Source organism: Bufo bufo, chromosome 10 (assembly GCF_905171765.1).
Source record: "Bufo bufo chromosome 10, aBufBuf1.1, whole genome shotgun sequence".
Lineage (NCBI taxonomy): Eukaryota > Metazoa > Chordata > Amphibia > Anura > Bufonidae > Bufo > Bufo bufo.
The window spans coordinates 42,076,948-42,094,373 of NC_053398.1; the positions used below are offsets into that span (position 1 = coordinate 42,076,948).

General features: G+C 42.7%; 1 protein-coding gene across 1 annotated transcript in view; it reads right to left on the reverse strand.

Annotated features, from left to right (window-relative positions):
- Positions 1 to 3,050: 3,050 nt before the first annotated feature.
- LOC120980019 (mucin-5AC-like) overlaps positions 3,051 to 17,426 on the reverse strand; it is a 230,892-nt gene continuing 216,516 nt past the window's right edge. Inside the window, exons 36-39 of the mRNA XM_040408884.1 lie at positions 14,279 to 14,401; positions 12,625 to 12,685; positions 12,140 to 12,242; positions 3,051 to 3,589 (exon numbers count right to left, since the gene is read on the reverse strand). Coding sequence (XP_040264818.1) covers positions 3,418 to 3,589; positions 12,140 to 12,242; positions 12,625 to 12,685; positions 14,279 to 14,401 — 459 coding nt within the window. The 3' untranslated portion in view covers positions 3,051 to 3,417. The remainder of the gene's footprint in view (positions 3,590 to 12,139; positions 12,243 to 12,624; positions 12,686 to 14,278; positions 14,402 to 17,426) is intronic.

The window sequence follows — 17,426 nt, forward strand, 5'->3', positions numbered from 1 at the left end:
TGGTATAAGCAGAAAGTGGATGAAATGTTACCAAATTACCGGAAGTCGGAAAGGATGCAGCAGTTCCAAAACAAGTTAAAAAGTATGTTTTACACAGCGTATAAGGGTGATGTCACAGCAAAACGGGAATCTAACAGGGGAAGACGTGAAAGTAATCCTCCTCCTACCACGACCATGCCGGCAAGGACAGGACGCTTTACAGACGTGTTGTTGATGGAGGACATGCAGAGCTTTTTAAGTCCTACGCATTGTCACAGCCCTTCGGGGTCCACCCTCAGAGAACGACTCGACCGACAGGTAGCAGACTACCTTGCCTTAACTGCAGATATCGACACTCTGAGGAGCGATGAACCCCTTGACTACTGGGTGTGCAGGCTTGACCTGTGGCCTGAGCTATCCCAATTTGCGATAGAACTTCTGGCCTGCCCCACTTCAAGTGTCCTGTCAGAAAGGACCTTCAGCGCAGCAGGAGGTATTGTCACTGAGAAGAGAAGTCGCCTAGGTCAAAAAAGTCTAGATTACCTCACCTTTATTAAGATGAATGAGGCATGGATCCCGAAAGGACTGACAGTGGGGGATGCATTTGACTAAAAAAAGCCTGATGAGATGCCTTGGGCTAAAAATTGTCCACACGCTGCTGTATTTAATCTCTGCATGCCGGATGACTTGCATGACTTCTCTGCCACCAACTAGGGTTCAAGCCGCAATGTTTTAGTGCACTTTCTGCCTGGAAAACATAAATTTTTCCGGCGGCTGCAACAATACCTAATTTTTCAGGCATGTGTACATGCCTAATTTTTCTGGCCTCTGGTGCTGCACTGTGGCTGCAAAAACAACAACAAAAAAAAGGCACATACATGTGTCAATTCCCCTTCGTGATCATTACCTTGTTGTGGTGAAGGGGCTTGCGTATCACAATGAAGCGATCACCTCTATGAGTGTGTTGGCAATGTTGGCACACCCCAGATGATAAGGTCGTTGCTTCATTGTGAACAGGCCAAAAGCGATCGGCTGGATAAATTTTCATAGAAAAAAACATTAATTTTTTTTGTGATCATCTAAGGCAGTGATGGTGAACCTTTTAGAGTGCCAATCTTCAACCAAAAACCCACTTATTTATCGCAAAGTGCCAACACAGCAATTTACCCTGAATACTACAGTCCAATATAGTACATCTTCTATGTACTTTATCATTTGGCTATAATAACCTGCCTACATTTAGTGCGCTGCTTGTGCTCTACATAGTGCGCCCTGCGCTGATGAATGGCGGGTAAAGTCTAAAGTCTACCCTTTAGACTTTTTCCAGGGTGCGGGTGCTCACAGACAGGGCTCTGAGTGCCGCCTCTGGCATCAGTGCCATAGGTTCGCTACCACTGATCTAAGGTGATCATTAAAGCCTACTAGGCCAACAATGGGCCCACACTGCAGAATCATTGTTTTCTGGGTCACTTAACTGTCACTGAACTACCTCAGCACGACCATAGGCTTTGAAAAACCGCCATCGCCTGCAATCTCCCGAACGTGCGCACGAGCACAGTCATCACTACACCAAGATTGACGCATAGAGGAATAAAATTTATGTCATGTGTGTGTCAACTATTGACAATAACTCTTTGCGGTGCGTTAAACGGGGAGTTTGGTCTGTCAGAGTTTGGTCTGTCACTGTGAAGCTGGCGTAACCCTTACACTACCTGATCTATACAACATCATACCTGATCTTATACACACACTGGATGTTTTAAAGCACGTTATTCCAAACAATTTAGGAATGTTAGGTGATTTATGCCCTTTATGGATTAAAACCCGACTCTGCGTCAACTACGTAATTTTCCATGCGAGTTTTGCCATGGATCCCCCTCCGGCATGCCACAGTCCAGGTGTTAGTCCCCTTGAAACATCTTTTCCATCACTATTGCGGCCAGAAAGAGTCCCTGTGGGTTTTAAAATTCGCCTGCCTATTGAAGTCTATGGCGGTTCGCGAACATTTGCGTAAATTCTATTTTATGTTTGCGACATCTCTACCCCTGGACAGGGATTAGGACTTTGCTGCAGGAAACATACTAGGCAGCTACCTCTTGGAGTAGTGTGTAATTAACAGATGACCCATAGAGGTAAGAGACCGAGGGGTTAGGCAAAATCATAGTCAGGGATAGGCCAAGATCAGGGCAGGTATAATACATACAAAATGGTAAACAGACTGAAGTCAGGGCAGGCAGTGGAGATTCAATATGTAGGTCAGGCACAGGTCAGGTAGCAGAGGTTCAGAATCCAGTAAACAGTCAGAGGTCAGTACATGGCATTGAGCAGAGATAATACTACTTTGAAGAAACTTAGCAAGCTAGAGAACTTTATGCTTAGACACCCTCCCACAGGGAAAGGTGTGTTAAGTACTCCAAGGTACCCAGCCATAGGTTGGAGCAGTTTAGAAAGTATGTTGGCCCTTTTAATGCCTGTGTGGAAAAACAGAGCACACCTAGTGGCCAGACCCACCTGGAATGGGAGTGCAGAAGGCAGGTTCATACCACCGGAAGTCAAAACCCAGAAACAGTAAGTGAAGCAGAGGCGGCTGCAGTAACATAGCCACTAGTATTTGCAACCATCAACCAGTATGTTGTAAACACGGTAGCCACTGGGTCAAAGTGGCATCTCATTTTACTTCCCTGGTGACATTCTAGAGATCTCAGTTTTGCTCAAGCTCAATATGGCAGCTCTATGATGGATCTTGGTGGCTTTATAAATGTGAAGCATGTGAAGAAACATAAGAGTATATACCAAATTTGTTTAATGATTCGCATACATGTCTGCTTAAAGGATTTATATTGTACTGTTTCAAAAAACAGCAGACACAGCTCATGCTGAACCAGATGGTGCCTTCCATTTCCTACTGTGGCTCATGTGAGAATTTCCTTAAAAAAATTGCAGTATTTAACACTGAATGCACTCTCTCCTAACCCCCCCCCCCGCCCCCGCTATAATTTTAAACTTTTTTACAAGTGAACCCTCCTAAAATAAAGAACAACAAAGACATCCATGATGCATATTAATATTATAATTTTAATAGAATATATATTAATATATCAGCATTGACGAAAATGTGTTTATTACCATTAGAAATGTGTAGAAACCATAAATTTTCCATGTGCAAATCAATTTTCTGCCTTCATTTTATAGTGCTGTATATACTACATTTATTGCATGGCTCATATAGTGCTGACACGTGACATATATCAACATTCACTAGTTGCTTATATTCTCTTATCATACCTTATTACATTTTTATATTTAATTTATGTAATTGTATAGGAATTACAGTTTTAAAGAATAATTTAATTTGTGTCAGAAAAAATTCTCAAAGTATAATTATAACAGGGACTGGTCTAATAGTGTGTCTTCGTTGTATCACATATACCAGTCGTTTTATTCTGTGAAAACACAGGCTGCTTTCCTACATGCACACTGGAGAACATCGGTGTAATTGTATGATATTTTCCTTCCAGTTTTACATAGCAATTGAACTTTCTTGATTGTGGTATCTATCGGCTGGCAGCAGGTGCAGTCATGTTTAACCATCTTAGGGAAACTGGGGTGTCTGGAAAATTAACAAGGAAACACAGTAAAAATTTTGGCAAAATGTATTAACAGAATCGTAAATTTACACAAAATAATAACAGACAGGACAGTTTGCTATGCCAAATTTATCACTGTAGAGCCAACTGTGTAATAAATTTGGCACGTCTTGCTAGACCATTTAGACACCTTTTCTTACACCACAATTTGGCTGGCTTCACAACAATGTTTTGTGCCAATACAGGGGCTAGAGATTGGAGTTGAACGAGTCGATTTTTAAGAATTGATTCATTCATCAAACAGACTTCTTGAGAAGTGAGGGGTAGATGTCAACTGTGCACGAGCTGATAGACTCACTTCCAGGTATTTATAAATAGGTACCTAAAAATGTATTGGCACATGTGCAGTTGGCATCTGCGCTGCTCCAGTAGCAGAACCAGAGCCTCTGTGCTTGTGCTAACATGGCAGGCGCAAGATTGACAGAGCCAAACCAGATGTCAGTCCCTGTCAATGAAAGGGGGGGGGAAAGCCTCTTCAGCAGTAGGGCCAGACCTTTGCTGCTTAAGAAATCTGTTTGATAAATGAATCGATTCTCTACTAGAGACAAGCAAATCGATTCTAAAATTGGGAAATTTTACCCAAATTTTTCAAAAATATCTGATTCTAAAAATCTAAATTTTGTGTGATTTGATTATGGAGAATCCAAGAGACAGACTTTTCGAGGCAATCAGAGCACTTTTAAATCAGGTTGAATTTATGACCCAATTCTAATCAGAGGGTTGATTTGGACGAATAGGACCAGTATCCAATTTTAAGAAATCTTTAATAATGACACACCGCAAATGTAGTTCAATTTATGACTCCACTTTCTAGACACATCTTAAAACTTTCTAGTGAGGGGGACAGAATATCTAAAATGCATAATACATTTGGCACATTGTACACATTACATAAATACATACAGTATGCCCATAAAATTATTTTTATGTTATATAAATGATATATTTTTATAAAGATATGAACAATGAATGTAATTTTTTTCAGAAACATTAAAATTAACTGACATTTACAGATACTTAAATAATGTGGGATGTATGAAAAATGGGTAAAAATTCCCCAAAAAATGTATTTTAAAACAATTTGACAATATAACAAAACAATAACAAACACAGGTGCACTCTGCAGTATTACTAAATCCTCAAACTGATTTTAAAATTGAGAGATTAGTCAACATGTCCTACGGTGTAGAACATGTCTAAGCCCGGACACCTACCTGAGCCGTACTTGAGAAACCTTGTCGCGGTGTCCGGGCTTAGACATGTTCTACACCGTAGGACATGTTGACTAATCTCTCAATTTTAAAATCAGTTTGAGGATTTAGTAATACTGCAGAGTGCACCTGTGTTTGTTATTGTTTTGTTATATTGTTATATTAATTATTACATCCGCACTTGTTACCTTGTGTAGGATGTCTATTGTGGTACTTGTGGTTCGCCGCGGGCATCCTCCATTGTATGCATTTTGCTGGGGATTGCCATTAGCAACGGGCCACAAGTGCAGGATTTGCTCCCCTATATATATGCACAACTGCATGTGGGTTTGAAGCACCTCCTGCTAATGCCAACCTGTCTTCTTAGTTTGTAAAACAATTTGAGCACAATTTGGCCTCTAAAGTCAACCTACTAGTAAATAGAAGTAGTCATGCCCCAGTAAAAATCAGCATTTTTTCTACAATTGTCATGTGGGTGGTGCTGCAGTGGTGACTAGATACATTTACAGTTGGACCGTGCCCAATCACTTCCCTAGTTTATTTTTTTGGGATTGACAAAACATATTTTGATAAAATCTTGCGCAATTCTTACACAATTTACTGGTATGCCCAAATTTATATACAAACATACCAGAAACAACTACACTAGTGATGAGCGAGAGCATGATCGGCCGAATACCTGTTCGGATTGAGCATAGCTATGCTCGGCACATGGCGGTACTCGGCCGAGTACCGCATGTGCTTGAGCGCCATGCTCGTGTCTCCTCCCCGCACCTTTCGCGGCTGCTAAGCAGCCAATAATGTGCAGGTAAGTACTGCCATCACTGTAATGCCAGTAGCCATGTTGGCTGCTGGCATTACAGTGATTGGCTGGCCGGAACTCAACATCGGGTGCTATATAGCACCCGATGACACGTGCTCGGATCAGTCATAATCAGGGAGAGCAGAGCGTAGGAAGGGAAAGGCAGTGTAGGGAGCGAAATTCACAGTTATTATTCTAAGAAAGCTTTTCAAAGACCCAAAAGTCCTTTTAAGGAGTACTGTGTGTGTGTGTGTGTGTGTTTTAGAGCAGCAATATATTTTTACCTTCACGCTGAGGAAGGGACAGGGAGAGAAATTTGCTTTATCTACCAAAAGCTTTTCAAAGACCCCCAAAGTCCTTTTAAGGACTACTGTGTGTGTGTTTGACAGCAGCAAGATATTTTCCTTTAATACCTATTAGTGACATATACTGTACATCATCCGCAGACTGTCTTTTTGCTTAAATTCAAATAATCAGCGCCACATTTATTGTCTATAGTGTGCATTTAATACACATCCGTGACATATACAGTACTCCATCTGAAAACTGTTTCTTTAGCGTAAATTTTAATAATCAGGGGCCAGCCCTCATCTACTGTCTCTGTAGTGTGTGCGTGTAATACACATCCGTGACATATACAGTACTCCATCCGAAAACTGTTTCTTTAGCGTAAATTTTAATAATCTGGGCCTAATCTAGTGTTCATAGTGTGTTGTTTTCTGTGACATATACAGTACGCTATCCGAAAACTGTTTCTTTAGGGCAAATTTAACTAATCTGGGCCTAATATAGTGTCCATATTCTGTGGGTTTCTGTGACATATACTGTCCTGCATCTGAAAACTGTGTCTGTAATGCAAATTCCAATAATCTAGGCCTAATATAATGTCCATAATCTGTGGTGTTCTGTGACATATACTGTCCTGCATCCGAAAACTCGGTCTGTATTGCAAATTCCAATAATCTGGGCCTAATATAGTGTCCATAATCTGGGGTGTTCTCTAACCAATACTGTACTACATCAGAAAACAGTGTCTGTATTGCAAATTGCAATAATCTGGACCTAATATAGTGTCCATAATCTGTGGGTTTCTGTGACATATACTGTCCTGCATCCGAAAACGGTGTCTTTAGCGGACTGTAAAACAATCTGCGCCACATCTAGTGACAAAACCATTAATATGAAGAAGGCGAGCACTAAGGGACGGGGAAGTGGGCGTGATGCTGATGGTGGCCCTGTGCGCAATAAAACTGTGCCAGTGCACTAGAAAAAAAAAAACATCCACCGTACCCAGCTTCATGACCAACTTAGCTGGGCGGCGCAGGACAACACTGTCCAAGTCGGACTAGTGCGAAAAGTTGGTCGGTTGGATTGCTGAAGATAATGCTTCCAGTCAGTTAAGCACCACCCTCTCTTCCACCAAGTCCAGTCTCTGTAGCCAAGAGTCTGATCAACCAAATCCTCACTCTGATCATCCTTCCTCCCACCATGGAGAGGCTTGCCTAACGAGTGATCCCACACTCGGATATTCCGAAGAGCTCTTTCCAGCGCCACTATTACATTTGGCCCTCTCGCCCAGCACGCTTGAAGAGGGAACTGAGATATTGTGCCCTGATTCCCAACCTCTTGAGCCTTCACAGTCTCAAGAAGATGACGGTGGTGAACGGCAATCATTTGTTCACGAGGTTGATGATGAGACACAGTTGTCAATCACTGAGGTTGTGGTTAGGTCAAGTCAGGAGGATGAGCATAGTCAGGAAGTGGAAGAGGAAGTGGTTGACGATGAGGTCACTGACCCAACATGGGAAGGTGAAAAGCCGAGCGAGGATAGCAGTACAGAGGGGGAGTGATCCGCAGAACCGAAACAGGCTGGAAGAGGCAGTGGGGTTGCAAAAGGGAGAAGTTGGCCCACACCAAACAGGCCCGCAACCGTTACAACGAGCACCCCCATGCGTAAATCTACCTTGCCATGGGGTAGGTGTTCTGCAGTATAACGCTTTTTTGAGGAAAGTCCAGACGACAGAAGAGTGGAAGTTTGCAACCTGTGCTGTACCAAAATGAGCCGGGGCGTGAACAATAGCAACCTCACCACCACCAGCATGATCCGCCACATGGCATCCAAGCACCCTAATAAGTGGGCCGAACGCCTGGGTCCATAATCTGGGTCTGCGGGTCACACCACTGCCTCCTCTTCCCTGTGTTACGCACTGCTGGCCAATCCCCTGTCGAAGGTACAGGCCTGGATGCCCCTCGCCCTGCACCTGGACCTTCGCATGAACCATCAGCAACAACATCCACTTCCCTGTCCCAGCACAGCATCGAAATGTCCATAACACAGTCATTTGAATGCAAGCGCAAATACGCACCCATCCACCCACAAGCCATAGCACTAAATGCACAACTTTTGAAATTACTGGCCCTTGAAATGTTGCCATTTAGGCTTGTGGACACTGAGGCCTTCTGTAGCCTGATGTCGGCGGCCGTTCCTTGGTACGCAGTCCCCAGCCGCCACTATTTTTCACGGTGTGCCGTGCCCGCCTTACACCAGCATGTGTCCCAGAACATCACCCGTGCCCTGACCAACACAGTTACTGGGAAGGTCCACTTAATCACGGACACATGGACAAGTGCTGGTGTCCAGGGACGCTACATTTCCCTGACCGCACACTGGGTGAATGTTATGGAGGCCGGGAGTGAGTCGTACCCTGGGATGGCACAGGTGCTACCCACACCCAGGATTGTGGGCCCTACGTCCATAAGGGTCTTCGCCAGCAGCTATGTTACTGGCTCCAACCCCCACTTCTCCTCCTCCGCCGCCTTCTCCTCCACTTCCACCTCCAGCAGAGGTCAGCCATCAGTCGCTAGCTGGAAGCAGTGTAGCACTGCTGTGGGTAAGTGTCAACAGGCCGTGCTGAAACTGATCTGCTTAGGGGACAAACAGCACACCGCTGCAGACCTGTGGCAGGGTATAAGGGACCGGACCGAGCTGTGGCTCTCGCCACTCAACCTACAACCAGGCATAGTTGTGTCTGACAATGGCCGTTACTTGGTGGCGGCTTTGGAGCTCGGCAACCTGACACACATACCATGCCTAGCCCACATCTTAAACTTAGTGGCTCAGCGTTTATCAAAACCTACCCCAATTTGCCGGAGCTACTAGTGATGGCGCGCCGTGCGTGTGTCCATTTATGCAAGTCGTCCACAGCTTCAGCTGGTCTGTCAACGCTGCAGCAGAGCTTGCGGCTTCCAGCTCACCGACTGTTGTGCAACGTGAGCACGCGCTGGAACTCTATGTTCTACATGTTGGCCAGGCTTTGTGAGCAGCAGAGGGCCGTTGTGGAATACCAGCTGCAATATGGTCGTCGCCTTTCGAGTCAACTGTCACTATTCACAAGCGAGGAGTGGGCATTAAAAAACTTTGGGCATTAGGAGTGGGCATTAAAAAACTTTGATGAATCCACACTGGTCACCACTGAGGAAGGGGTATAGTGGAAACCCCGAAACGCGTTTGGTTAGGACCTGCTGTATGTACGGATGAACAACAACATATTTGCCTTTGTCCACCGTCTTCTTTGAAAAATCCAGATTGAAAGATATCCCTCTGGAACCCCACGACTCCCTCGTGTTGCCGGACACTGGCTGCATTACACACTTTGAGATCCCTGAAATACTCACCACAAACCTGGTCAATTGAGGATCATATGAACGGGCCCGTTCACAAAGGACATTTACAGCAATAGAAGCCATTCGGAAAGGTAAACAGCGTTTTAGGCAGTGCGGTATAGTGGGACGCCACACATACACCGCAAATCTTTCTGCCATATTGCCTATTTAATGATTGTTTTACAGATTACCTATGACCGCTTCATTTGTTACCAATCTGTTTTGGAATAGAGTGGGTATATTCCTGCAGGTGGAGGAACACACCTGCCGATTAATCTATTAATGACACTGGTAAACTGAACTTGAGGTGTATACACACTCACCATTATAACCTGAGTTGGATACACACACCAAACCTGCTGATTCTACTACTACATGCATTTAACCCCTTCATGTGAGAGGATCAACCCAGATTATATTGCATTATATCGTCACATTTATTTGGATCCATTTTATGCTGAATTTATCTTATGTCCGTAATTGCTATATATGCTATATTTGTCTTTTCTACATACTCTGGCACATATGGCTGACTTCATGTTAGGTCACCATCAGGCCACCAATCATAATTTTTCAAGGGTGTGTATGATGTCCCCCTTTATGTGTAATAAAGGGTGTATTGTAGTGCCGGTAATTTTTGGCACCCCTTTCACTTAGTGCATAGGCTGTATGAGTGTAGGATTCCCACTACCTGAACTATTGCACCACAATGTGAATGAGGCCCTCTTTTATGTGTATATTGTTGAATCTTCCTTTTCTCATCCTTCTCCTCTTCTTCCATCATATCAACATGCTTATTTGTCGCATATAATGCCCTCGCATATAATTTTTTACAGGGTCAGCTCACCTGCAGGCCCTCACATAAAATGTTTCACTGGGTAAGCTTGCCTGCAGGCCCTCACATATAATTTTTTACAGGGTCAGCTGAACTGCAGGCCCTCGCATATAATGTTTTACAGGGTCAGCTCAACTGCAGGCCCTCGCATATAATGTTTTACAGGGTCAGCTCACCTGCAGGTCCTCACCTACAAGTCCAGTCTCAGTAGCCAAGAGTCTGGTCAACACAATCCTCACCATGATGGCACACTGGATAAACGTTGTGGAGATCGGGAGCAAGTTGGCTGCTGGCACCAGACTTGCCCTCCAATAGATCCTCATTAATGGAAAGTGTACTCATTCCAATAACAGGCCGCTTAGGATTGCTGTATTGTTATTTATCGCCACTAGCTCCCTGAGTCGGGAGTGGGTAATTGCCGCACACCTGCTGCCTTCCTTGCATGCTTTTGCTTTAATAACTTGACCCACCCTCTCTGGGTAATTCACAATTAGGAAAAAAAAGGGGCAATGCAACAACAGCCAATCAGATTTCAGCCATTGACCTCCCTTAGATGTGGTAGCCCTTTCTCAAGCTACCTCTCCGGCATCGAACCCTGATTCCCCATTACCCATGATCACCATGGTAGGCGCAGAAAATAACATTGAAAGTTGATAGGGCAGACATCCAAATGTATTGTTGCCATCACGGGGACGTGCAATTGCCCAGAGGTTATCTAGAATCACCAATGTGGCAGCAGGCCCTTGCCCCTAAGGTTTTAGATGGTCAGATCAGCAGGCCCTTGCTCCAAATGATTTTGAGGGTCACCATCAGGCCATCAATCATAATTTTTCAAGGGTGTTTATGATGCCCTCCTTTATGTGTAACAAAGGATGTTTTGGAGTGCCGGTTCCTTGTAGTTTTTGGCAGCCCTTTCACTTAGTGCATAGGCTTTATGACTGTAGAAGTCCTACTACCTGAACTATTGTACCACAATGTGAATGAGGCCCTCCTTTATGTGATATACAGGCTGTTTCGGAGTGCCTCTTGCTTGTAATGTTTTGCAATTTTTCCTGTAAAATAAATTTTTTGGGGGGGTTTTGTACTTATTTTTGTCAGTGGCGTACTACTCGGACAACATGGTTCCCAGCAGCGACCTGGGAGTCCAAAATGCATCCAGACATCGTCCCCATGGTGTTCCCGATCCATTTCAGTGATGTTTCTGTCACTTTCTGACCTTTCCCCATGGACCAGGCACCCTCCCTGGTTGTCTCCCATTGATTTCCATTATACTCGGGTGCTCGGTCGAGCACACGAATATAGCAATGTGTTCGGGCCGAACACCCAAATTCTTTGGTGCTAGATCATGACTAAACTACACTTCACTTCATCCATCGCGTGATGAACAGCACGGGTAACCGTCCGATAGACACAACTGATGTACAGTACAAGCGGGTTCTTGGGCTCCCCCTACTGTAGATGCTTATCGCTTTGACGGAAAACGTTGCATTGCATGCTGAACTATTTTTCCTTGTGAAATTTGACCGAATCTGCGACAGAGGTTGTAGATGGAGCCTCTATTGCAGGAATGAACAGAGCCTAAGATGTGATTATTTAATCTGTGAAATTTCCCCCAGAAATTGGGATAATAAATGTGGACTGTTATTTCTGAGGAATTGTGAAGCACATGTCACATGATCTTTTTCAGAGCTGCTAAAGAGCTGGTTGAGAAGGGATCATGTGATACACCACTTCCTGGAGTCAGGAAACCCTTTCATTTCAGCCTCTCATAGCGGATCTTTTTTTTTGTCAGTAAATAGAACGTTTCTAGTTGTCAGAACCTAGCAAGATTCACAGATAAAGGATTAATACAATCTAGGCAATCCTCTAAACCAACCAAATGAGAAGCACAAATTTCACTCCTGCTCTAGACTCCATTTTGGAGTGCCTACATTACTACATTGATACACTGACACAATGACATTTCTATAACTCTTCATAACCCTTTTACCCTAATACCCACCTGGACATAGAGCTGCAGTAACCTCCACAGTTTGTTAACATCACTTTGGCAGTGCACCCATTATTTTCGATAACCTCCCATGATGTCATTACATCACACTTTCCTGTATAAAAAAAGGGAAAAATAAATTATGCTAGCATGAATAATGTCCAAAGAATGGCCCTTTCTGCAAATGTGTTAATAGCTTGAAGATCATTTTCACAGTATGGCCTCGTGCACAGTGGCTCAAGTCTATCGGGCTGGAGCTGTATGCCCCCGGTTTCCATTTGTGCCAGCCAGCTTCCTAGCATGCTTACATTTAGACTATTTTCTATGCCTAAAACAGGCGCAGAAAATTATGAATGAGACGGGTCTCTCGGCTCGTCCCTTTCCCCGCCCATGCCATGCCCACTATTTAGACTTGGAATGAGCCGGGAAAAGTCACAGATTGCAGGCATATTTCTAAATAGTAATTGACCCTCAACATTTTTAGGCAATAGACTTACGTGGTTCACAGTATTGTATTGTGCAGCATCCATCTGCGCTTGTAAAGTTAACCATAATACCCTGTGGAAATACCATAAAATGAAAAATATCATAATAGCAGATAAAATGTTTTGGAAAAAAACTAAATTGTATCTTTTTGGTGGCATTATACAGGATTTAATAACTATGTATTGTATGTACAGTTTAAGGAAGTCCTCTGCTTTGGCTGCCATAAGTCTTACACCCTGCCTCCCCTGTCTCCAGCTTGTGATAGGTTTCTCCTATGTCAACTCTTACAAGCTGGAGGCATGAGAGAGCAGGGTCAAGCTGTATCTCTTAGAAGACAATGGAGATTATGCGTACAGCACACATAGAACATATATACAATAAGTATGGTTAGTCAGGGTAGTCTTACAACTCTGAAGCTAATCACAGTATGGCCAACCCACCATACCATTGACTTTCTGGTCTTTTGATTGTAGCAAAAAATGATATATACAGCAGAGCTCTATATATGTGGGGGGGGGGGGCATGCACGAAAATAAGGAGGGGGTTGCTTGATGGAGATGCATGAGGGCTTCAGAGCACTGATGGGCATGGACAGCACTGGAAACATAAGGAGCTGAGGTGCACTGAGAGGCTCATTCCCCACTTCTAAGTGCACTGAACTCCCCATTTGCATGAAGAATTAAAGTCTTTTTCTTGGGAAAGCCACAAGTAATTTTCACAAGATAAGTATTTATTTTAATCAGCAGGATCAATCATACCATACAGTTGACCTGGTTTATAGGGTTGATTTTGCTTACAGATGCTCTTTAATATAGTATCTTGATACAAGGAACTGTCCAATTGCCAGCAGGGATCAGGAGGGACTTATTTTTTTCCATTTTATGGCAAATTGGGTCTCTACTGTTTCGAGTGTTTTTATTTTTGCCTTCCACTTCCTACAACTTCGGTTTGTAAGTATTAGGGTGCCTTTACAGATTTTGTGGCAGAAAATTCTGGGACTGAAAATCAGTTTCATTCACCTGAATGGAGCTTGCTGAATTCCATGTGCTTGCTGCCCCATTCAAATGAATGGAACTAATTTTTAGTCGCGGAATTTTCTGCCACAAAATCTGCCGCATGTGAAGGCACCATTAAATGGCTCAACTTGATGGACCTAGGTCTTTTTTTATAACCAACTATGTAAGCAGCTGCCCATAGTGAAAAGGTTAAAAATGTGTAGATGCAACTCCTGGTGCATTAACATTATGGGAGGAATGTATCAAGCCCTGCACTTCAAAATTTTGGCTTCAAAAAGTTCCAAAATAGAGACTTTGTGCAAGGGTGGTGTAGGAAAATTGGAGTATCATTTCTAGATGAAAGAGTTAGGTTTACAAATGCACCAAATTTAACAAACACCGATGTGACATATACTCCAAAGCAGCCTCAAGGAAAACGGACTTCAAATATTACCTTCATGATAAATTACCCCCTATAAGTCCAATAAATAATGCCCCAGAGTTCTTATTGAATAACTACAGTATAATGTATTTTACTGAAACTATACAAACAGGAAGGAGTTACTTTATGATTGTGCAGAGAGTGGGGCCATCTTTTCTAAAACTGGACACAAAGGAGAACAAAGAATTAAGGTAAAAGAGCTTTTTTTTTCCAGTATTTTTTCTGTACCTCTGGACACGTTAGATTTTTTTGCACTGGACAAGACATCACTCTTCTTATGACTGTTAGTTTGTTTGCGTCACAGTCATAAAATGTGCACTTATCACCAGGCGGGTTCCAATGTTTTCCAGGCTGTAAAAGGTAAAATCATGTAAGTAACTTAACTAATAACTTTTTTGATGATTGTCTAATTATGTTTTGGTTAGTGCTTTACTGTTCTGACATTTGGAGGCAGGTTACAGGGAGTCTGTCATTTGGAAATGCCGTTCTAAGGGCAGCATGTTAGGAGAAGCTGTTTGATATATAGTTTTGTGGGGAGACAGTGTAACAACATTTCAGCAATTCCTTTTACTTTCTATGCTTTGGAGTCTACTGGTCAGCCCTACTCAATGATTGATGGCCTTTCTTGTATCAGTGTGCATACAGACAAAGCTCTCGCTCAATGATTTGGACCTCCCACTGGACTCTTAAGTACAGAAAGTGCAGATATTACTATACACTGAATCTTTTCCCACTAAACTATATATCAATCTGCTAAGCTCTTGCTCTACACCATGCTGCTGGCAGAACAGAATTCATATTTAATGCGTCAGGTTCTCTTTACAAAATGCAATAACTATTTCTAGAATTTACTGTTTTATCACTCTGGGGTGTGTATCATTGAGTTTTACCATACATATGTTATGGGTGTCTGCCACTATACTGCCAAATGAACAGTTCCTAATCTCACCTCCTTTATCCTCCCCCTTCCCTTGGAGATTGTAAGCCCTTGCAGGCTCCTCTCTCCTTCTGTACCATTTTGTAACTTATCGTATAAATGCTTATGTACATACATCCCTTTTCATATATGCAATAATAATAATAATAATAAGTATCATGAGTAGGGTTGGGCTGGCCCACCAGAGAACTAGAGGATCTTGCAGTTCACCCAAACTCTGACAATAAATGACCCCTAATAAAACAGGCTCCGTAAGGTCTAGCAGAAGAAAATTTCATTTAAAGCTTACCTAAGATCAGGGGGATATACCATATACTGTATGCTGCACAGTGCAAAAAGGGACCACCATAGTTTTATCCCCAAAACACCAATGTCTGCTTTATTGCATGTAAAGAACTGTTACCTACTGCCATAGTTCTCACTGATGGATTATACTCCACAAGTCGGTACAGTACATCAATAAACAACTTGCTGGAAGGGATCTCTGTGATAAGCACACTCTCAACAAACTAACATAAAAGGGGTCCGAAAACTTGTTTACACAAGGACCCTTTGCAGTTTATGAGGGTGGTGGAACCTCAGGAACATTTCCTCTGGTGGGCCCAAGGAAGTTCAATCCAATGCTGATCATGAGACATATCCTTTATTTATGGTCCGATTTTTGTGGTCCACACATACTTAGATAAAACTGTTATGCATTGTGATTGCTATGATTTTGCAAAACTACCCACTCCTCATTTTAAGGTGGTATTTCGGGTTTAGCAAATACATTTTTTGTTATGTACAATGAAAAGTTATATACTTTTCCAATATACTTTATGCATCACTTCTTTCGAGATCTCCACTTGAGAAATTCAGTAGGAATCTTTATTGGCTACAACTAGTAAACAGAAGTCGGTCCAGGTCATACGATAGACACAGAGGAGCTTAGCTCATTACAGTTATACGTCTTCAGACAATACAAAATGCTGCATATTTTCCATTAATAATTGTGGACAGAAAATCTGCTGCATAATATGCTAGCAGAAAAGTTTATTAGATTTAAACAACTCTCACCCACTTGTTGATGAAATTTTCTACAAAGAAATTGAACAGCGAGGCAAATTTATGTCCTGGTTTAGTCATGGCTTTGTTGTGGATTTTCCCTATTAACCTGCTAAAGTCACCTCTCCTGGTACTCACATGGAAGTGCTTCTGTGGTCTGCTGCTGTTCTTTGTATACCCAGCCTCCAGACATGACATGTCATCGCACATGGCCACTGTAACCAATCACAGTCTGAAGAGCAGTCACATGTGGGATATCATCACTTGAGGCCAGGCCAATGGGGGAGACCAGTGGGGGAAGAAAGAAGCCACTGCGATGGAAGTCCCAGAGGAGGTGAGAATAGTGTTTTTTTTTTTTTATTGTAGATACTCGCCTATTTACACAAGGAAATCCACAAAAAAAATCCCCATGGTTTGGTGCAGATTTTTCGCTGCAGATTTCCTGGTGTTTTCTTTTGATTTCCTGCAGATATTTGTCATAGCAAATGTGGTAGATGTAGACATGACCTCACGGTACAGTTTTCAGATTACTGTGTACTTTCAGGTTACTTTATATCAACCTGTGCACCTGTGCATCCATCACATGTCCAGGACAGACTTTTATCCCCTGAAAATTACAATTAGGGGGGACATTTATTAAGACCAGCGTTTTATGTGCCGAACTTGATTCCCTCTGTACTGCTGAAGGATGCGACAAATTTATGTTGAAGAGGAGGCTTTGTCGCATCCTTCTGGCAGGCTGTGCGATATACTTGAATCTATGGCAGCCCACTAGCTTTCATAGGTTTATGTCTTGATTCAAACCAGAAAACTGGCGTGAATAAAGATAAATGTGTTGGGTCTTCTGACCCACCCCGTCCCAACGCCGCCTTTTCACTCCACTTCTGAAAAGTGGAGTGAGGGCCAAAAAGACACAATTTTTTTACTTTTCCATGTCAGAATTCTGGTGTAAAAGCAACGACTTCTATCAGAGATCTTGAAAATTCCAGAAAGAACATAGTTAGAATATTATGACTTTTCATTATAGAAATGCAGGTAATTCAAGTGTCACTGTAACAGGTCCAATACAGTAATGCTTAAAGTTTGTGAACCCGTCAGAATTTTCTGTATTTCTGCATAAATTTGACATGAAACTACATCAGATTTTTACGCAAGTCCTAAAAGTAGATAAAGATAACCAAATCAGACAAATTAGTCAAAAATATTGCTTACTATTTTATTGAGGAAAATCATCCAATATCAGATGTCTGTGAGTGGCAAAAGTATGTGAACCTGTGCCTAAGTATCTGGTGTGACTCTCTTGTGCAGCTATAATGGCAACTAAATATTTCCGGTAACTGTTGATTAGTTCTGCAGATCGGCTTGGAGGAATTTCAGCTCATTCCTCCGTACAAA